The 22425-nt window shown below is 46.2% G+C and overlaps 1 protein-coding gene across 1 annotated transcript in view; it reads left to right on the top strand.

Annotated features, from left to right (window-relative positions):
- The window catches only part of LOC107377075 (neuronal acetylcholine receptor subunit alpha-3), a 60884-nt gene extending 41888 nt beyond the window's left edge, over positions 1-18996 (top strand). The window contains exons 2-7 of the mRNA XM_015946484.3: positions 8803-8942; positions 9050-9094; positions 9179-9288; positions 10553-10760; positions 12405-13403; positions 18053-18996. Of these exons, the coding sequence (XP_015801970.1) occupies positions 8803-8942; positions 9050-9094; positions 9179-9288; positions 10553-10760; positions 12405-13403; positions 18053-18178 (1628 nt within the window). The 3' untranslated portion in view covers positions 18179-18996. The remainder of the gene's footprint in view (positions 1-8802; positions 8943-9049; positions 9095-9178; positions 9289-10552; positions 10761-12404; positions 13404-18052) is intronic.
- The last annotated feature ends 3429 nt before the right edge of the window (positions 18997-22425 follow it).

The raw sequence follows: 22425 nt of genomic DNA, 5'->3' as shown, positions 1-22425 counted from the left end.
ACTATTGTTTTAACAAGGAGCTGCTATATTGAACCTTAAAGTTGAATTTAAAAAAAACATTCTCTGACTTTGGGGGTTGTTCCAGTTTATTATTTCTACTCTGAAGTTGACATTTCCAAGTATGGAATTAACTGGAATGAACCGAGGAAAAAGACAAACCTGAAATCACCAGTCACTGTGTCGCACCTGTAATATTAAACAATTCGTTTATTTATTTATTTGCTTTGTGTCACACTCGAAGACTGGGTTCGGGAGTAAGAGCGTTTATTATACAGATGGTGGGCTGAAAGTGGTGCTGGAACGGCTGACGGATGAGGTCTGAGGAGGAAAGGTGGAGGTTTAGCTGTAGTAGCTTTGGAAATACTCTGATCATGGATCACGGTGGAACGATGACTGAGTGAAGAGCCGGTGTAGCGTCTTCCATATATATAGACATGGATGACGCAGGTGAAACGTGGAGGGAATCCCCGCGAGGGGCATGCTGGGTAATGTGGTCCAAGACGGAAGCCGGTCAGCTGGGAGAGCCCGGCCTGGGGGCTTGGACTCTGACAGGACCCCCCGGTCCAGGGACGGCTCCAGAAGTCCCCGGGCCACCTCGGTGGGCCCAGAAGTCCGAGATGAGGGCAGGGTCCAAGATGGAGCGGGCCGGCTCCCAGGAGCGTTCCTCGGGGCCGTAGTCCGCCCAATCTACAAGGTACTGCCAGCCCCGACCCCGGCGGCGAGCGTCCAGAATGCGCCGGACTGTGTAGATGGGCTCACCGTCGAGGAAGCGGGCCGGCGGAGGTGCTGGAGCCTGAGGTGGCAGGAGGGGGGATTCCACGTAAGGCTTGAGCCGGGAGGTGTGGAAGGTAGGATGGACGCGAAGGCTTGTAGGCAGCCGCAGCCGGTACGTGACCGGGTTGATGACCTCCTGCACGGGGTAGGGCCCGAGGAACCGGGGAGCGAGCTTCCTGGAACCAGCGCGGACCCGGAGGCCTGCCGTGGGCACCCAGACCTTGTCCCCTGGAGCATAGGAGGGACCCGGGCGGTGCCTGCGGAGGTGTTGGTGTGAGTAACGGGCGTTGGCCCGGGTAATGGAGGCCCGCGCCTTGATCCATGCGTTCTTGCAACGCCTCACCAGGGATTGAGCGGCTGGCACCGCGACTTCGGGTTCCTGGTGGGCGAAGACTGGGGGCTGGTAGCCATAGCAGACCTCGAAAGGGGACATCTGAGTGGCCGAGGAGGTGTGAAGATTATGGGACAGCTCCGCCCAGAGGAGGTACTTAGGCCACTGCGAGGGCTGGGCCGAGACAAAGCAGCGGAGGTACCGGCCCAACTGTTGGTTCGCCCGCTCCGATTGACCGTTGGTCTGTGGGTGGTAGCCCGAAGACAGGCTGACAGAAGCTCCCACTAGATGGCAGAAGGCTTTCCAGAAACGGGCCGTGAACTGGGGACCACGATCTGAGACCACGTCGACCGGGAACCTGTGGAGACGCACCACATTCTCCAGAAACAGTTCTGCAGTGCGTCGGGCCGAGGGAAGGCCCGGGAGGGCGATGAAGTGAACAGCTTTGGAAAACCGGTCAGTGACCGTTAGGATGGTGTCGAGGTCGTTGACCGGCGGGAGACCTGTGACAAAGTCCAGCCCCACATGGGACCAGGGGTGGCTGGGCACCGGAAGAGGTCTGAGGGTGCCAACCGGAGCCTGGATGGATGCCTTAGAGCGGGCACAGACGTCACAGGCGCTCGTGAATTCCTTAACGTCCCTCTCCATACGTGGCCACCAGAGAGCCCGTTTCAAGAACTTGAGAGTCCGAGAGAAGCCCGCGTGACCAGACAGGCGTGATGAGTGGGCCCAGGCCAACGCCTCACTGCGACAGGCCGCGGGGACGTAGAGCCGACTGGCGGGGGTCTCTGGCGGCGCTGGGTCATCCCGGAGGGCATTTTGGATGGCCTCCTCCAACGGCCACCCAAGGTGGGCCACGAAACGGTGCTCCGGGAGGATGGGCGCCGGCTCGGACGTGGGCGCTGAATGTGTGAACTGGCGGGAGAGGGCGTCCGCCTTCTGGTTTTTAGTCCCGGGGCGATAGGCGAGATGGAACTCGTAGGGTTCGAAGAAGAGGGCCCAGCGAGCCTGGCGAGGATTTAGCTGCTTGGCTGACCGGATGTGGGTTAGGTTCTGGTGGTCAGTCCAGATGGTGAACGGCTGAGGGGTGCCCAGAAGCCACTGCCTCCATTCCTCCAACGCCCATTTTATGGCCAGCAGCTCGCGATCCCCTACGCCGTACTTCTGCTGGGTGGTGGAAAACTTCCTGGAGAAGTAGGCGCAGGGGTGTAGCCTGTCATCTGGGCCGCCTTGGGACAGGATGGTGCCGGCGCCGACATCCGAAGCGTCTACCTCGACCACAAAAGGGACTGCCTGATCCGGATGGCGCAGGATAGGAGCCGATGTGAAACGAGCGACTAGGTAGTGGAAGGCCCGAACGGCATCTGGGGTGAGCCGGAACGGTTGACCAGGAGGGCTCGGTCGGGTGAGAGAGGTGAGAGGCGCCACAATGGTGCTAAAGTCTTTGATAAATCGACGGAAAAAGTTGCAGAAACCCAGAAAACTCTGCAGTTGCTTCAGGCTGGTTGGTAGGGGCCAGTCCTTCACCGCCTGGACTTTCTGAGGGTCCATAGTTAGACCTTGATCCGAAATCAGGTAGCCCAGGAATGAAACGGACCGCTGGTGGAAGGAGCACTTCTCGGGCTTACAGAACAGGTTGTTGTCCAGGAGCCGGGTCAGGACAGCGCGAACATGGTGGTAGTGTTCGGCCTCTGACTTGGAGTAGATCAGAATGTCATCCAGGTAGGCAAACACCCACCGTCCCAACATGTCACGGAGGACATCATTGATGAAGCGTTGGAAAACGGCGGGGCTATTGCACAGTCCAAAGGGCATGACCTGGTACTCCCAGTGACCGGTGGGGGTGATGAACGCCGTCTTCCACTCATCTCCAGCTTTGATACGGACCAGGCTGTAGGTGCTCCGGAGGTCCAGCTTTGTGAAAATCCGCGCCTGGGAGATGGCATCCAGGGCGGACGTGAGGAGCGGCAGAGGATGACGATCTCTGACTGTGATCTTGTTCAGTCCTCTGTAATCTATACAGGGGCGGAGATCACCCTCCTTTTTCCTGACAAAGAAGAAGCCTGCAGCACCTGGGGACGACGAGGGTCGGATGAAACCCTGCCGGAGGGCCTGGTCAATATATTCCTCCATGGCTCTGGACTCGGCGGGAGAGAGAGAAAAAAGGCGCCCCCGGGGTGGACTGGTTCCTGGTTGCAGCTTAATTTCCATGTCGTACGGGCGGTGAGGCGGCAGTGTGGTGGCGCGCCGCTTGTCGAACACCGCAGCCAGGTCCCGGTAGGGCAGTGGCAGATTGGGCGGTGTAGGACCAGGGTCACCGGCCGGGCAGTCTGGCATGGATGGAGGAGGAGAGAGGTGGGCCTGGCACTGGGCCCCCCATTCCAAAAGGCGGCCCTGGGACCAGGAAATCCGGGGGTCATGGAGACGGAGCCAGGGAAATCCCAGGATTAGAGGAGAGGAGGGAGCACATATGATCAGGAACTGGATGGTCTCTCTGTGGCCTTGGACAATCATCTGGAGTGGCTGGGTTCGGTTTTGGACCGGATAGGGTTGGAGGGGCCTACCGTCCACCGAGGTCACTGGCACAACTCTCTCCAAGGGGGTCATGGGGATCCGTAGGCGCTTAACCAGATCCATGTCCATGAAATTGTCAGCGGCCCCCGAGTCCACCAGCGCGTGCATCTGGAGTGAGGCCTCACCATGAAGGAGGGTAACATAAAGAAGGAGTCGATTTGAAGAGGTGGGGGCTGAAGGTGACCCAGGCTGAGCGACCCCGATACTCAGTGGGTTCCTTCGTTTCCCAAACGTAATGGACAGTTCAGGCGTCTGTGGTGGGAGGAGCCACAATAGGCACAGAGACCCTCGCGCCACCGTCGCTGTCTCTCCTCTGGAGGAAGGTGGCCTAATTGCATGGGCTCATCAGTAGAAGCGGGTCCGGGAGCAGCCGTGGGGGAACGAGGAAGAGGTCCAGGCGCCCTGAATGGGCGAGTGAAGGACTTGGGCCGAACCAGAACCCGCTGATCCATGCGCAACGCCAGATCCACCACTTCATCCAGGTTCTGGGGCAGCTCCTTTCCCGCCATCTCATCCCGGATGTAGGTTGCCAGTCCCTCCAAGAAGACGGCTCGAAGGGCAAAGTCATCCCACCGCAGCTTGGCGGAGATGGTGCGGAACTCCGACGCATAAGCGCACACAGAGCGCTCCTTCTGGTGGAGTATTAGGAGTCGTGCCTCTGCCCCCATCTCGCTGCTGGGTGGAACAAACGTCTTTCTGAGGGCAGCCACGAATGCAGCGTAGTCATTGCAGTCCGGTGATTTAGAATTATAGAGCGCAGCAGCCCACTCTGCCGCGCGTCCGGTGAGCAGGGAGGTGAGCTGTGCCACTCGAGAACGCGCAGTGGGAAAGCGTCCTGGGTGGCACTCGAACTGCATCTCGAGGGTAGCGAGCAGACCGTCTGGACTCCCCGTCTCTCCATTCCACTTCTCCGGGAGACTGAAGTGTGGCTCTCCCGTCGGTGGAGTGAGGGCTTGCAGGTGGAGAGCATGAACCTGCTGCTGGAGTGCCGTGACGGCAGTAGACAACTGCATGGAGAGATCGGTCTGGGAGTTCAGTCTGGTGTTAAGCCGGTCGACCTGGGCGTGGAGCTGAACGTTCTCGTTCACCAGTTGCTCCATCTTTCTCCTCACCTGCTCGAACTCCGCTGGATTAATGGACTCAGTCATCCTGTCAGACTCAAAGACTGGGTTCGGGAGTAAGAGCGTTTATTATACAGATGGTGGGCTGAAAGCGGTGCTGGAACGGCTGACGGATGAGGTCTGAGGAGGAAAGGTGGAGGTTTAGCTGTAGTAGCTTTGGAAATACTCTGATCATGGATCACGGTGGAACGATGACTGAGTGAAGAGCCGGTGTAGCGTCTTCCATATATATAGACATGGATGACGCAGGTGAAACGTGGAGGGAATCCCCGCGAGGGGCATGCTGGGTAATGTGGTCCAAGACGGAAGCCGGTCAGCTGGGAGAGCCCGGCCTGGGGGCTTGGACTCTGACAGGACCCCCCGGTCCAGGGACGGCTCCAGAAGTCCCCGGGCCACCTCGGTGGGCCCAGAAGTCCGAGATGAGGGCAGGGTCCAAGATGGAGCGGGCCGGCTCCCAGGAGCGTTCCTCGGGGCCGTAGTCCGCCCAATCTACAAGGTACTGCCAGCCCCGACCCCGGCGGCGAGCGTCCAGAATGCGCCGGACTGTGTAGATGGGATCACCGTCGAGGAAGCGGGCCGGCGGAGGTGCTGGAGCCTGAGGTGGCAGGAGGGGGGATTCCACGTAAGGCTTGAGCCGGGAGGTGTGGAAGGTAGGATGGACGCGAAGGCTTGTAGGCAGCCGCAGCCGGTACGTGACCGGGTTGATGACCTCCTGCACGGGGTAGGGCCCGAGGAACCGGGGAGCGAGCTTCCTGGAACCAGCGCGGACCCGGAGGCCTGCCGTGGGCACCCAGACCTTGTCCCCTGGAGCATAGGAGGGACCCGGGCGGTGCCTGCGGAGGTGTTGGTGTGAGTAACGGGCGTTGGCCCGGGTAATGGAGGCCCGCGCCTTGATCCATGCGTTCTTGCAACGCCTCACCAGGGATTGAGCGGCTGGCACCGCGACTTCGGGTTCCTGGTGGGCGAAGACTGGGGGCTGGTAGCCATAGCAGACCTCGAAAGGGGACATCTGAGTGGCCGAGGAGGTGTGAAGATTATGGGACAGCTCCGCCCAGAGGAGGTACTTAGGCCACTGCGAGGGCTGGGCCGAGACAAAGCAGCGGAGGTACCGGCCCAACTGTTGGTTCGCCCGCTCCGATTGACCGTTGGTCTGTGGGTGGTAGCCCGAAGACAGGCTGACAGAAGCTCCCACTAGATGGCAGAAGGCTTTCCAGAAACGGGCCGTGAACTGGGGACCACGATCTGAGACCACGTCGACCGGGAACCTGTGGAGACGCACCACATTCTCCAGAAACAGTTCTGCAGTGCGTCGGGCCGAGGGAAGGCCCGGGAGGGCGATGAAGTGAACAGCTTTGGAAAACCGGTCAGTGACCGTTAGGATGGTGTCGAGTTCGTTGACCGGCGGGAGACCTGTGACAAAGTCCAGCCCCACATGGGACCAGGGGTGGCTGGGCACCGGAAGAGGTCTGAGGGTGCCAACCGGAGCCTGGATGGATGCCTTAGAGCGGGCACAGACGTCACAGGCGCTCGTGAATTCCTTAACGTCCCTCTCCATACGTGGCCACCAGAGAGCCCGTTTCAAGAACTTGAGAGTCCGAGAGAAGCCCGCGTGACCAGACAGGCGTGATGAGTGGGCCCAGGCCAACGCCTCACTGCGACAGGCCGCGGGGACGTAGAGCCGACTGGCGGGGGTCTCTGGCGGCGCTGGGTCATCCCGGAGGGCATTTTGGATGGCCTCCTCCAACGGCCACCCAAGGTGGGCCACGAAACGGTGCTCCGGGAGGATGGGCGCCGGCTCGGACGTGGGCGCTGAATGTGTGAACTGGCGGGAGAGGGCGTCCGCCTTCTGGTTTTTAGTCCCGGGGCGATAGGCGAGATGGAACTCGTAGGGTTCGAAGAAGAGGGCCCAGCGAGCCTGGCGAGGATTTAGCTGCTTGGCTGACCGGATGTGGGTTAGGTTCTGGTGGTCAGTCCAGATGGTGAACGGCTGAGGGGTGCCCAGAAGCCACTGCCTCCATTCCTCCAACGCCCATTTTATGGCCAGCAGCTCGCGATCCCCTACGCCGTACTTCTGCTGGGTGGTGGAAAACTTCCTGGAGAAGTAGGCGCAGGGGTGTAGCCTGTCATCTGGGCCGCCTTGGGACAGGATGGTGCCGGCGCCGACATCCGAAGCGTCTACCTCGACCACAAAAGGGACTGCCTGATCCGGATGGCGCAGGATAGGAGCCGATGTGAAACGAGCGACTAGGTAGTGGAAGGCCCGAACGGCATCTGGGGTGAGCCGGAACGGTTGACCAGGAGGGCTCGGTCGGGTGAGAGAGGTGAGAGGCGCCACAATGGTGCTAAAGTCTTTGATAAATCGACGGAAAAAGTTGCAGAAACCCAGAAAACTCTGCAGTTGCTTCAGGCTGGTTGGTAGGGGCCAGTCCTTCACCGCCTGGACTTTCTGAGGGTCCATAGTTAGACCTTGATCCGAGATGACTGAGTGAAGAGCCGGTGTAGCGTCTTCCATATATAGACATGGATGACGCAGGTGAAACGTGGAGGGAATTCCCGCGAGGGGCGTGCTGGGTAATGTGGTCCAAGACGGAAGCCGGTCAGCTGGGAGAGCCCGGCCTGGGGGCTTGGACTCTGACACTTTGTTTTTTACCAAATCATTTGGGGATGATTGTTGATCCAAGGTCTATACCTTTTTTCTCTTGGGCAAACAAGTCAGAAAATTGTCAGAATTTGAGAAGTTCCGTGATTTAAAGATAACTGATTGTTTTGCACTGAATATTTCAATTTGAGGTACATTCTTGTTTCCTATCTCAGCCTAGTTTGTCCCTCTGGTTGATTAATAATTCACCTTTTAATGGATGCCATTCAAACTGATTTCTATTAATTATATATATATATATATATATATATATATATATATATATATATATATAAGTTTGTTTTTGAACAGTGAACTTAGTTCTAAATATTTTTAATGGTGAACTAAAAATGAACTTGTTTGTTTTAAAATGTATGAACTGAACATTGAACTAGTTCATTCTTAAAACAAACTTTCCCTGGAAGAGTGGCACAAAGTTCATTTACAGCAAACTGAGAGGCTCACAATCAGTTATCACAAACACTTGGTTGCTGCTGTTGCCAGAAGAAGAATGACTACATCAGTTACCTTTAGGGGGAATTATTTTTTCAAACACGTCCAGGTTGATTTGAATCACTTTAATGAAATAAAACATCCTTTGAAAACTGCCTTTTGTTTTTGTCTTTCTTTTTTTCTGTCACTGGTTTGCTGATCTGAAACATTTAGGTGTAGAAACAAAGCAAAAATAGAATAAAGCTTTAAGCGAACCAACACTTTTCCAAGCTTTGTAAATTTTCCACAGTTGTAAAGACATTGCATCATGAATAATGTAGTTTCTACTGTGACCTTTTGATAATGCTACATAATCTTTGGTCCAAATCAGATTAAGCTCCTGACATAACTAATAGTGCACTTATAACCTGAGGATCAGGTTTATCTTTAGAAATAGGCCAAATGTTACCTTCAATTATTTATTTGCTGTTATCCTCATGGAGTCATGGCGGACCTGCTGCCTCTTCTGACAGATATGTGGTCATTTCACAAAAGTCTAATGTAAATTTGTGTCAGATTGGTTTGAGATGATGCTACATCTGAAGGATCTAAAGGGCACAGAAGTCATTCTGTAATCCACTTCAGTCTCTGGTTCGTTCTCCTTCACTGGTGAACTTTAACCTTGATGCAGAGAGAAAATTAACTTTCTAGCCACTCAGATTATTATTTTTTAGCAGACACTGATAAATCCACTTGAGTGACTGACCTTTTGCTAATAAATGGAGTAAAGTTTAATTTCCCAGCAGCGATCATCTCAGACAGCTCCACAAAGATATATTTAACAGTCAGTGTTAAATGACACTGCATTCCAGCTCCCCGCCTGCTAATCTTCTCCCATTTCCTCCTCATCTTTCCTTTTTCCATGTCTTCAGGCGGTTTTCCATCCAAAGCAGAGGACAGATTATTCCGAAGGTTGTTTCGGAGATACAACCAGTTCATCCGACCGGTGGAGAATGTCTCTGATCCAGTTACTGTGGAGTTTGAGGTGTCTATATCTCAACTGGTCAAAGTGGTAAGAGCAAATAATCCCAGCAACAAACAGCTCTCCTGAAATACAAATGAGATGTTTAAAAAGAATCCAAAACACATCATCAGCTGTTTTTATGTTATGTTTGTCAGGACGAGGTGAATCAAATCATGGAGACTAACTTGTGGTTGAGACACGTGAGTTCTGATTTGGTGGTTTCCATTATCTGTTTGGTCATTTTCACCATCTTATTAAGATTTTCTGCTTCTCCGGTGAGTTAGGTGTGGAATGACTACAAGCTGAGATGGACTCCAGTTGACTATGATGGCATCGAGTTCATCCGAGTCCCTTCTAACAAGATCTGGAGGCCAGATATCGTTTTATATAACAAGTACGTTTTAGTGCACAAAAGTGGAAGCTTCAAACTCTGATGGTCTGAGAGAAATTTCTACATTAATTAGATTCTATTGTTTTATTTCCCTGACCATAATTTGGGAGATGTTGACAAGTCGCTTTGGACAAAGCGTCTGCTAAATACATAAACATAAACAAACATAAACATAAGTGTGCCAATTGGAGTGAAGCAAATCTAAATACTAAGCAGTTGAAGTTCAGAATAACATTTATCTTGCATGCAAACAGTGATTTTCTGGCATTTATAGAACCTCATGGCTTCTGTTGGTTTTAGAATAAATAATCTACGGTGATTACAAAGTAAGAACAAGTGAGCAGAATAACTGATGAGAAGCAGGTAGGCAGAGAGCAATACTGTGGAGCTGAAGGAGAATTACACTCATCTAACTAAATACCAGCAGATTATGACACATGTAAATCAGAAATTACAAACATGGCACTGATTTCTGCTGATAATCTCAATCCAGATTTCAGTTTTACACAGAAATAATCTTGAATTAAGAAACTGTTTAAGTGACCTTACTCTTTAACCTCCTGTGGTCCTGTGTCCACATATGTGGACATTGACTTCTTGTACTACAATATTTTAATGTCTGGAACTTAGACGTTTTTTTATTATTCAGAGAAATTTTATATTATCTTGAACATTTTTCTTTCCTCTCTTTTTTGTTAGTCAAAAATGAGTCTTAGGAGGTTACATATGAAAACTAATATTATTCTTATTCTGGAATTTCAACCAAACCATTGCCATAAATGGTAAATAAAGCTCAAGATGAGCTGAAATATATTGAAATATCTGAAATGAGATCAATTGTTTTAGCAAAACATGTTAGCTAAGAAATTAATTTATGTAAAACAAATAAATGAAATCTTTTATTTTCTGGAAAATCAATCTCTGCAGTGTAAACCTTTAAATTAGATTTTCTTTGCCTGAAATCTTCCCATCTTATAGAACCAAAATGATCCTTTCAGAGAAATTATACAGTTTTAAAGAAAATCCTTTTTTTGTAAAACTGATTGAGGTACTTGTCAAAACTAAAGTAAATTTTACTGGAAAAAAATAGACACCCAAGTAAGCCCCACACTAAGCCAAGCAAACTAAGCCATACCTCAACATAACCATATTCATAACCTGCAGCTACACCTTTGAGATCAGGTTGTCTCATTTCTTCTCCATACCTGATCTGAGTGTTTGCTCTGACTCTTCTGATCCTTTAGCTAAATGAAAAACTCTCTCCCAGTGCTGTAGGTGATTTCCTGGTGGAAGACAAAACCAAAGCTCTGCTGAAGTATGACGGTACAATCACATGGGTTCCCCCAGCGATATTCAAATCCTCCTGTCCGATGGACATTACGTACTTCCCTTTTGACTACCAGAACTGCTCCATGAAGTTCGGCTCCTGGACCTACGATAAAGCCAAGATCGACTTGGTGCTAATTGGTTCCAAGGTTAGAGTGGGTTTGTGTGTGTGTGTGTGTGTGTGTGTGTGTGTGTGTGTGTGTGTGTGTGTGTGTGTCATGGGGAGGAATATGTGTACTGTTATATTATCTGTGCTATTTTCATATTCATATTTCATTTGCCAAAACAGCTAACTCTGTTTGAAAAGTTACCCAAAATACATATTATTATTATTATTATTATTATTATTATTATTATTATTTACTTTATGTTGTTTCAGCCTAAATTTAGTTTGATGATTTTGATCACAAATGGCTTTTATCTGTTTTTATGCTCTTCATATTTATTTCTGTTTGAATAGGAAACTTTATTAACACATTTATGATAGATTTAATAGCCTAAAGTGTTTCTTTATTGGAAACAATGAACTTTCACAGCGATCTTGGGGGGGTAATTGCTTTAGATTAGTTGTTTATTTATTTTTTTATTTTTCTCTTTTTTAGTTAGTGTGATATTATAATATAATAAACAAGTAACATATATCATATAAGAAGTGGTAAGGATATATCAGTTTACACGTCAGCCTGCTCCCTTTCAAACAAAGGAATGTTGTGGAATAAATGATGATGACAGTAAATTCTGATGGATATATCTGTTTGAAATAAAAATGAAATCAAATTAAATGAAATCTTGCATCAAAATCCCCCAAATGAAGTTGGGAAAAAGCACAATAGAAGAGATATCATGTCTGAAATGTGTTTAACAGCTAAAGTCCTGTGTAATCTTTTCCATTGTTCTCACTCGTACTCAGCTTCAAACACAATTCAACCTCTGGGTCCATACCAACCAACCAGAGTTCATCTCTGAACTTGTCTCAGTGAAGAAGCGCTGAAACTTAAAAGGGAAATTTGTACATGAATAATTTGTATGTTCACCACTAATGTATCATTAGTTTTAATTGCTAAAATTTCATATAGTACTAAAACCAACTTTAAATGTTTAGGCTTATATTAGGCTATTTAACATGTATTGTTTGTTTGTATCCAGATGACTAAAACCAGGTTTACAAGGCTGGTTAATCATGCTGATTTTTGACCCTTTAAGTTCTTCCCTATTACCATAACGGCTGTAACAATACTCTTAGATAATCCTACCATGTGTGGTCACTTAGAGAGCTATGTTCTGCTCAGAAGGACGTAGGACTGTTCATAAATCTGGGCTTTCAAACATGTTGGATTGGATCTGATTTACAAACAAACGTGCTTTCTGTTGAATGTGACGTCTAGCCCATCAGAAAACGAGGTGATGAAAGCCTGCGGCATGCTCCTCTGCCTTGCTTGTTTACCTTGAAGTCATGCTTGATCTCATAAGATTTTCCATCTGATGGGGGAAAGTCCACGAGTGGAGTCAGTGATTTGCACGCCGCACACCAAAACTGGTATAGCTGCGATATAGTATCACTGCATGTGCATTTTCTCATGCTTTGAAAATTGGCTGGCAATTAAAAATTCTGGCGTGCGAACCGCACTTAAGTATTAACCATTACTTTAATAGAAACACATTTGGGAACAAGCCTCTCGTCGTGTTTCAGAATTGTCATCTGATACTCAAATATCAGAGATTCCACCTCACCAGACTTTATGTGTTTGTAGTTTGTTTTTTTAAATTAAAAACTCTCATGTGACCCTTGACAGGTGAACCTAAAGGACTTCTGGGAAAGCGGGGAGTGGGAGATCATCGATGCACCAGGATACAAGCATGACATCAAGTATAACTGCTGTGAAGAAATCTACCCGGACATCACCTACTCCTTCTACATCCGCCGCCTGCCTCTCTTCTACACCATCAACCTCATCATCCCCTGCCTCCTCATCTCCTTCCTTACTGTGCTGGTCTTCTACCTCCCGTCAGACTGCGGAGAGAAGGTCACCTTGTGCATCTCAGTCCTGCTCTCCCTCACCGTGTTCCTGCTGGTCATCACAGAGACCATCCCCTCCACATCGCTGGTCATTCCTCTGATCGGAGAGTACCTCCTCTTCACCATGATCTTTGTGACTCTGAGCATTGTCATCACCGTCTTTGTGCTGAACGTTCACTACCGCACCCCCATGACTCACACCATGCCGGAGTGGGTGAGGATGGTGTTTCTTGGAGTACTGCCCAGAGTAATGCTGATGAGACGACCGATCGACCAGAGCTGCTCATCACCTGCTAGAGTTACAGGAGGAGGAAGCAGTGGAGGCTTAAAGACAAGAAAGAGCAGCATAGGAGGAGGAAGCAGCTCAGGTAGTGTAAGTGTTGGTGGAATAACCGGAGGGGTGCCGTGTCCAGCTATAGAGAGTGGCTCAGCAGGAGGTGGAGGAACCTCCACAGCTGGTGGCTCCATGAACTGTGTAGATATTGGTGAGAAGAACCGTGACTTAAACCGCGATATGACCCGGAGGTGTCCCTACAGAGGGAAGGAGGTCCCAACTCCTGTTCCACCCCTGAAGGTGCCACCTCCTTCAACTCAAGCACCCCCAACTCAGGGGCCTTCGGAGTCGGAGCTGCCGAAGGTGCCGAGGCCCCTGAAAGCCTCGTCGCCAGTCAACGCGGTGGTCGCCTTTTCTGTGGTGTCGCCAGAGATCAAACAGGCCATTGAGAGTGTGAAGTACATCGCAGAGAACATGAGGACTCGCAACAAAGCCAAGGAGGTAATGACACAAGTCAGCAGGTTCAGAAGTGTTTGGTTTTATAAATGCTTTAGCTGGAGGTGGCCCGGTTGTTCCTGGATGTACAGATGGGCTTACGGAGGCCTTCAAGCAGCCTTCAAATGAAGCGATGGGAGCTGCACTACAGCTAGATGCTGCTTATTGAAATTCGAGTTAAAACATGTTGTGCTTGTTTATGTTAAAATGCTGGAGGGCGTGTCTCAATTCATAGAGGTTTTTTATTACCACCTTCCTCTTGTGATCTGAACTGCAGTGCCCAGTTTACACTTGGCATACAGGTGCTGGCCAGTAAATTAGAATATCATCAAAAGGTTGAAAATATTTCAGTAATTCCATTCAAAACGTGAAACTTGTACATTATATTCATGCAATGCACACAGACCAATGTATTTCCGATGTTCATTACGTTTAATTTTGATATTTATAGGTGACAACCAATGAAAACATCAAATCTGGTATCTCAGAAAATTAGAATATTCTAAAGGCCAATGAAAAAATGTTTGTTTCTCTAATGTTGGCCAACTGAAAAGAATGAACATGAAAAGAATGTGCATGTATAGCACTCAATACTTAGTCGGGGCTCCTTTTGCCTCAATAACTGCAGTAATGCGGCGTGGCATGGACTCGATCAGTCTGTGGCACTGCTCAGGTGTTATGAGAGCCCAGGTTGCTCTGATAGTCGTCTTCAGCTCCTCTGCATTGTTGGGTCTAGCGTATTGCATCCTCCGCTTCACAATACCCCATAGATTTTCTATGGGGTTAAGGTCAGGCGAGTTTGCTGGCCAATCAAGGACAGGGATACCATGGTCCTTGAACCAGGTGCTGGTGGTTTTGGCACTGTGTGCAGGTGCCAAGTCCTGTTGAAAGGTGAAGTCTGCATCCCCATAAAGTTGGTCAGCAGCAGGAAGCATGAAGTGCTCTAAAACTTCCTGGTAGACGGCTGCATTGACCCTGGACCTCAGGAAACAGAGTGGGCCAACACCGGCAGATGACATGGCACCCCACACCATCACTGACGGTGGAAACTTTACACTGGACCTCATGCAACGTGGATTCTGTGCTTCTCCGCTCTTCCTCCAGACTCTGGGTCCTTGATTTCCAAAGGAAATGCAGAACTTGCTTTCATCAGAAAACATAACTTTGGACCACTCAGCATCAGTCCAGTCCTTTTTGTCCTTGGCCCAGGCGAGACGCTTCTTGCGCTGTTTCTTGTTCAAGAGTGGCTTGACACACGGAATGCGACACCTGAATCCCATGTCCTTCATGAGTCTCCTCGTGGTGGTTCTTGAAGCGCTGACTCCAGCTGCAGTCCACTCTTTGTGGATCTCCCCCACATTTTTGAATGGGTTTGTCGTCACAATTCTCTGCAGGGTGCGGTTATCCCTAGAGCTTGTACACTTTTTTCTACCACATTTTTTCCGTCCCTTCGCCTGTCTGTTAATGTGCTTGGACACAGAGCTCTGCGAACAGCCAGCTTCTTTAGCAATCACCTTTTGTGTCTTGCCCTCCTTGTGCAAGGTGTCAATGATTGTCTTTTGGACAGCTGTTAAGTCAGAAGTCTTCCCCATGATTGTGGTGCCTTCAAAACAAGACTGAGGGACCTTTTAAAGGCCTTTGCAGGTGTTTTGAGTAAATCAGCTGATTAGAGTGGCAGCAGGTGTCTTCTATATTCAGCCTTTTCAGAATATTCTAATTTTTTGAGATACCAAATTTGGAGTTTTCACTAGTTGTCACTTATGAATATCAAATTTAAATGTAATGAACATTGGAAATACATTGGTCTGTGTGCATTGCATGAATATAATGTACAAGTTTCACGTTTTGAATGGAATTACGGAAATATTTTCAACCTTTTGATGATATTCTAATTTACTGGCCAGCACCTGTATAAGGTTGGGTGTAGCATTAGGAAATTCAGCCATAGAGTGCATCACCTAATCAGATTTCAGATTTCTCTCTAGAGATAATCTAATAAAATAAGGATTCAGTATCCTGCTGAACATCCCGCAGTGGAGTAGGAGAGCCTGACATCATTGTTTTAAAAATACAGTTGCAGCTGCTGCTTTGCAAAGGCAAGCTGCAACACTTAAAACAGTAGACCCTACCTAATAATTCCAGATGTGTATGTGTGAATATGCCTTTCAGGACAAATGAGAAGCTCATGAGTTCAGAATGAGTTTCAATTATCAGTGAAATTTAAAGCAAAATTAAAGCAAAATTAATCTCGAGGTTTAGACGTTCAAACTGCTCATGTTAGAAAACAAAAGTTTTATTGCTAAATCACGATAATAGATGATTAAATAAAGCACAGTCATGAAAAGTTTTGTGGCTCCCTGGAAAACTTCCCTTCAAGTGACATCACATGAGGCAAACTTGGTTTATGTGGAGTCAGAAAAAAGAGGCTTATCTGAACTAAATAGTTTGTAATCTCTTTTTAAGGAGAGGATTGAAGCTGCAGTTGTCAATTCTGACTCACGCACACTAAAACATGAGAGTCTGTAACAGCAGATTAAACCGGCATCTGGGTTTCCACATATGAGTGATTAGATACCAGATGGGGGATTCCTATCATGTGTAAGGTATAATGTACTTAAACATGAAAAAGCATGGGATAAAAACAGTTTTGTTACAATGGAAGGTGTTTAGAGAAAGAAAAACAGCTGATCAATTAAATTTAGATACTAGTAGTAATACTGAAGTTGTTGCCCATTCACAGCCAGCAAAAACATAATGGAGTGAGAACACGGAAGCTTGTTTCATCTGTTATTTACCTTTGATCTTGCTGCTTCCTGTCCTCTCTGCTAGAGTTGTGACATCACCAGCCTGATAAAATGTGACATGGCTAATCAGACGGTGGCCACTTTGAAAAAACATCCAATTAGTATTCAATTTAGCACCATATATGGCACTGGCCTTAAAATAACACGGGGTTGTACTGTTCTGGATCTCACGAACAAAACTCAGCAAAAACCTCAGAAGTTGGTCACACACACAAAAGGCAGCTTTAGATCTTTCATTCCAAAATTACTTAGACAACAACTAAACCAAATTCTTAACATGTGAAAATAAAACCCGTTTTAGTCATTATCAAACAGTTAATTTAAATTAGGTGAGCAGGCTGTTGCCCACAGTCTCCTCGGCACACTCAAGTAACACACCAGCAGCCACCATGGAGCAGAAAGCATTTACATGTTGCTATATCAGGAGTTTAAAGCTGCTTGTTCGTTACAGAAGCCGGGCTTTGTGGACGCCCTCCTCACTCTCTGGATGCTGCTGATATCTTTGTTGCCTCAGCTTCATCTTTTCTTAGCAACACTTGGCTCTTTTTCAGAAGCATTCAGAACAGTTAAACATTCCAAATCACTGGCTTCATTGCCCCAGCTTAATCATAATCTCATTCTGCACACCTGGAAATGGTTAGGAGGGACCGTGCTTGTGCTCTTCACTCAGCTCTGGTATATCCTGTCACCAGATACATTTTTAAATAAACACGGCTGCATGTTTAGGACTCCTGTCATCATTCAGAAGGAGCAAAAATCATCAAGAGCCATTGAATGGTTTTGTAATGTAACATCTTAACATTTTTCAAGTGTATCAAATATACAGATTTGAATTTTTTGAAGATCTTCTCATCCTGCTAACCCTGTGATTTTGTGTTTCATTGTTTTATTATTAAAATATGTACCATTATTACAATTATGAGTATAAATTCACATTGTATTTGCGTTCAACCTTTTCAATTGAAGGGGTCATATTATGAAAAATCCTTTTTGGAGCTTTTTAACATGTGAAATTGTTATTTCATCATTTAAAAAAAACACGTTTTTGGTACATTTCTGTAATTTCCAGTTTCAGCTGCAAATTTTGAGTTTTACTGTGAAAATCCTTAAAAGCGTCAATGGAATCTAGTCTCGTCATCAGGCCCTGCTCCTCTCATGGAAGCAAGTCTCTGGTCTGAAACCTGTCTGCCCTGGTCAGCGCAGGATACCTGGCTTGGGCGACAGGTGTCATATGACAGAGTACCATAGCCAATACGGCGACTGACTCGTCCAAGACTCTGTCTAGAAAGAACCCACGCATGCAACAGGAGAACATGCAAACTCCATGCTGAAGATGTCAGACTTGGATTTGAACCCGACCTTCTTGCTTACAATTAAAACAAATAAATGCTCGAAATATCTCACTTTATATGCAATGAGTCTATCTCATATTAGTTTCACCTTTCAAGTTGAATTAACCCTCCCACTGTCCTAATGGGTGACCCCACAAGGAAAGTTGACTATTGAGCAGGGTTTCCAATGTTTTCATGAAATCAGACAAAGTCAATTGAAAGTAAGAGAAATCCTTCATACATAATTTGAGTCATTAATTCTGCAACTAAATTTGAATACATTTCCCTTTAGTTCATGAAAACCAGCTGATCTGTGAACTAATACATGACGTAGTTTAGTATTTCCTCAGAAAAATAAATGTTCTGGTTGTCAGACAGTAACAAGCTCAATGTGGTAGTTTGAGAAATTATAAAACCAACACTGAACAATTTGAAATACTGTTTAGGCTATGAGGTGTAGAAGGTGTAGTTGTAAACGAGTGTATGGGCTCATCCTGATGTTTCTTTCCTCTCTCCTCAGGTCGAGGATGATTGGAAGTATGTAGCCATGGTCATCGACAGGATCTTCCTCTGGGTTTTTGTGACGGTGTGTGTCCTGGGAACTCTGGGACTCTTCCTCCAGCCACTGATCAGCTTCTTGAAATGAGACACTTGGCTTTGTCCTTTGTCCAGGTCCCTTCTCTCTCTCTCTCTCTCTCTCTCTCTCTCTCTCTCTCTCTCTCTCTCTCTCTCTCTCTCTCTCTCTCTCTCTCTCTCTCTCTCTCTCTCTCTCTCTCTCCTTGCTGGACAGCATTATTGTTCTTCTGTTCTGTCTTGTATCACCCTTCATTCTGCCTCCTGCTCTTGTCTGGGACTCCATCATTAATCTCTATCACCAGTCTCTGACCCACATGAACCCACTCCCCCTCCACCCGTATGTTTTACTCTTTAAGCTTCCAAGCATCGCTCTTATCTGGTCCCCTTTTCTCTAGCACAGGCCTGCCTCCATCCCTCTGTTTCTGTCCTCTCTGGCGCCACTGCGGACATCGTTCCATTTTCCTTTCTTGTCTCTCATTGTTGCCTCATTTTCAATGTGTGCATCTGGTGAAAAAGTAAAATTACTTTCTTTGAAACTGATCTGAGAAAGATACGAACCAGAACATGATAGCCAATACTCTAACAGATCAGTACAATAAAGAGAACTATGGTATGTGGCACAACCTAGAATTGTATTATGCTTTAAAATGACCCAAAATTTCTCTGACTGCAGACAATGATAAAAATGTGTTTGGTTTCCTTGTGAATAATTTGGTAAAAGTACATTTTGCATGCCGTCAGAGAGGAGGACAATGACTGTGGTTGCACACCTTTAATAATGATGTTTTTTACATATGGTTAAAGCGCACACACGTGTTCAAAAACTTGTAATGAATAGAAGTATGTTGAAAGCACAATAAACTGGTAAAAACACTTGAAACAGCTAAACAGCCTCTTGTTCTCTATCTTATGAACATTATTATTAATTTCTATTTTTTGTTTTCTTTATTTTGTTTTCCAAAAGGTCCGTTTTTTTCTCAGAGTATCTGATATTTGTCTGGTTGTGTTATATTTTAACATAAACCAGACTTTTTTATTGTCTCTTTTTACTTTTCACAGTCAATTGAACCATGTTTTGCCCATAAAATATAAAAGAGGAGGACCCCTCAGTTGTTTCTTTTCACTTTAAACCAAAGTCAAAATGAGTGTTTTAAGGAAAAATAAACCTAACAACCTATGAAGGTTGCTTAACTTATCCTGTTCCATGACACCCGTGAAGACACATTTTTCACCTAATGTGGAGTAAATCTTTAATGTGAAGTGAATATGTTAAACGTTCATAATAATATTATGAATGTGTGAATATACTGATAAAAACATCAGTCAATCAGTAACTAATCTGGTGTCATTCAAGATCTGGAATAAATCGTTATGGGAATAAACATTTGTTGACTCATCATTCATTACCGTGGGACATTCAACATTATTGAAACCCTTTAGATATAAAAGCACATTATAGGTACCACAGAATATGATTGCAATAACTTGTAAAGTTAGAAGATAATTTTATGAGCCAAAACAAGATAAGTTTATTTAAAGGATTTGATAAAAAAGTCTTGTGTCTTCACAGGTGTCTTGTGATTTAGAACAGGATAAGTTAAGAAACCTTCATAATCGGAGTATGAGTTGGATATGGACCAGGATAGGGATAGTGGACAAGTACACTGGGACAATCCCGGCTCCGACCAGAAAATTCTGATGTTGTGTCCTTGGGCAAGACACTAAACCCACCTTGCATGCTGGTGCTGGTTGGAGGGAATGGTGGTGCCAGTGTTCAGCAGCCTCGCCTCTGTCTGTGTACCCCAGAGCAGCTGTAGCTACATTGTAGCTCATCATCACCAGTGTGTGAATGGGTGAATAACTGTTGTGAAGTGCTTTGGGGGGTTGTAGAACACTAAGAAGACGCTATACAAATACAGGTCATTTACCATTTTACACAGATATTCACATGAAACCTCCGGTGTCATATCGGCCTGACCTGCATAAAGAGAGTTAACTTCTGGCCATTCGATGAGATGCACGGCCCTTTGCCACGTTACACAGGGTATCCAAACAAAGTATGAGGAATAAGATAGAGATTATTGTAACAAAGAGGACAGCTCCGCGTAGACCGTCGACCATTTCTACTGGGTTTACTGAACTAAACAAAATAAGACAGAAAAGTGAAATGCTGACTCCTGAACGTTGATGTGTGGTTGCTGTTGTTGTCCATGAAAGAGTATGGAACTAATAATCCCAATCTGAACTCTAAATGTGACATCTATAGCAGAGGCGCCTCCAGAACAATCTGATACGGGTGGCCAGACAGGGCCTAGTGGTAACTGTGGGAGTTTAACCTGTGGCGATGCCTTGTGTTGCTCCTTTATTCTGTTTTATTAAAAAACAATATGTATCCAAAACATTTAACTGAAATTGGAAAAACACAAGTATTTTACGAAAATACATTTCAGTTATTTCAAATGTTATTTAAAAATAAAATTTATAATGTTTATTTTTTTTGTTAGTCACCTGTTGCTATCTTCACAAAAAAAAAACTGTGGAGATATGCACGTTTTAAAAATGGTGAGCAGCAGAAACATAGAATATTTTTTATTTCTGACTTTTATACTCATTAATTGCATACATTTTATTGTGTTTTACATTCACGTCTTGAATAAATAAGATGAATTTATGATTTAAGTGAACATTAATATGATTTATGAGCATCTTTGAGTGTCCTAAAAATCGCTATGTCAGTTTGATGTATAATAATAATGATGATAATAATAATAATAATAATAATTATTATTATTATTATTATTATTATTATTAACACTGGTCTGTCCTGGGGGCAGCAGTTATCTAAAATAAGCTGATTTTAAAGACTTCTGCGCAACTTACTGTAATGGACAAAAAATTTGACCCCTGGATTTGATGTTAGGAGCAGTGAGACAGAATCTAAAACATATTCTGTCCTGTCATGGCAATCTAAAACATGTCCTCAGAAACGTGGAATGGACACCACTGGATTAAAATTCACAAATTACTCTCTCTCTCTCTCTCTGTCTCTCTCTCTCTCTCTCTGTCTCTCCGTCCGTCCGTCCGTCCGTCCGTTCTCTCTCTCTCTCTCTCTCTCTCTCTCTCTCTCTCTCTCTCTCTCTCTCTCTCTCTCTCTCTCTCTCTCTCCGTCCGTCCGTCCGTCCGTCCGTCCACCTCTCTCTCTCTCTCTCTCTCTCTCTTCTCTCTCTCTCTCTCTCTCTCTCTCTTTCTCTCTCCGTCCATCCGTCTCTCTCTCTCACTCTCTCTCTCTCTCTCTCTCTCTCTCTCTCCGTCCGTCCGTCCGTCCGTCCACCTCTCTCTCTCTCTCTCTCTCTCTCTCTCTCTCTCTCTCTCTCTCTCTCTCTCTGTCCGTCCGTCCGTCTCTCTCTCTCTCTCTTTCTCTCTCTCGCTCTCTCTCTCTCTCTCTCTCTCTCTCTGTCCGTCCGTCCGTCCGTCCGTCTCTCTCTCTCTCTCTCTTTCTCTCTCTCTCTCTCTCTCTCTCTCTCTCTCTAAGTTGTGTAAAAATATTGACATGTTTAAAAATGTAGTGAAACATCTTCCCCTACTATTAATTCAATAGTTTCCCTGTTTTATCCTTACAGTATTCACCAAATGAATGAAAAAAGGTCAGACAGATGAATAAATAGCCTTTTTTCTTGGTCAAAGGGTTAATGCCATAAATTTAAGGAGCTTAATCAAATATCTGCACTGACATCAATAAAGGTCAAACACAACTTCAAATATTTGCAATGCTGTGATCATTAAATTGTTATTTTCTTGATTTTAATGTCTAGAACAGTTGAAGCGACATGTTGTTTTAGACCTTAAGGAACCATTCATCTCTCTTATCTCCCATAATTATGATGAAAACTCCTCTGAGAAATGCATTAAGATTAAAAGCTGTTTGATGGTCCCTAGTGTGAGCGGCCTTTTCGATAAAAAAACGACATTTTGGCAAAGAAGTTTAGATTTTTTTACTTGGTTTGTGATATTTACCTAAATTTCTCCCTTCCTCAAAGGTCACTGACAACCCGTAAGCCTCAAGTAGAGAGAGGAGAGAGCCGTGAGGAATTTACGAGTAGCTGCACACGCTCTGCCATCATCTCAGCCTCACATCCTCAGGTGTCATATAAGGAACGTTCCTGGGCTTCTGATGACACACACACACACACACACACACACACACACACACACACACACACACACACACACACACACACACACACACACACACACACACACACACACACACACACACACACACACATTTTTGTGAATTCACATACTGCAGTCCTTTTC

Source organism: Nothobranchius furzeri, chromosome 1, assembly GCF_043380555.1.
Source record: "Nothobranchius furzeri strain GRZ-AD chromosome 1, NfurGRZ-RIMD1, whole genome shotgun sequence".
Taxonomy (NCBI): Eukaryota; Metazoa; Chordata; class Actinopteri; order Cyprinodontiformes; family Nothobranchiidae; genus Nothobranchius; species Nothobranchius furzeri.
The sequence above is the reverse complement of the archived record's forward strand: the minus strand, read 5'-3'. Positions and strand labels throughout refer to the sequence as shown.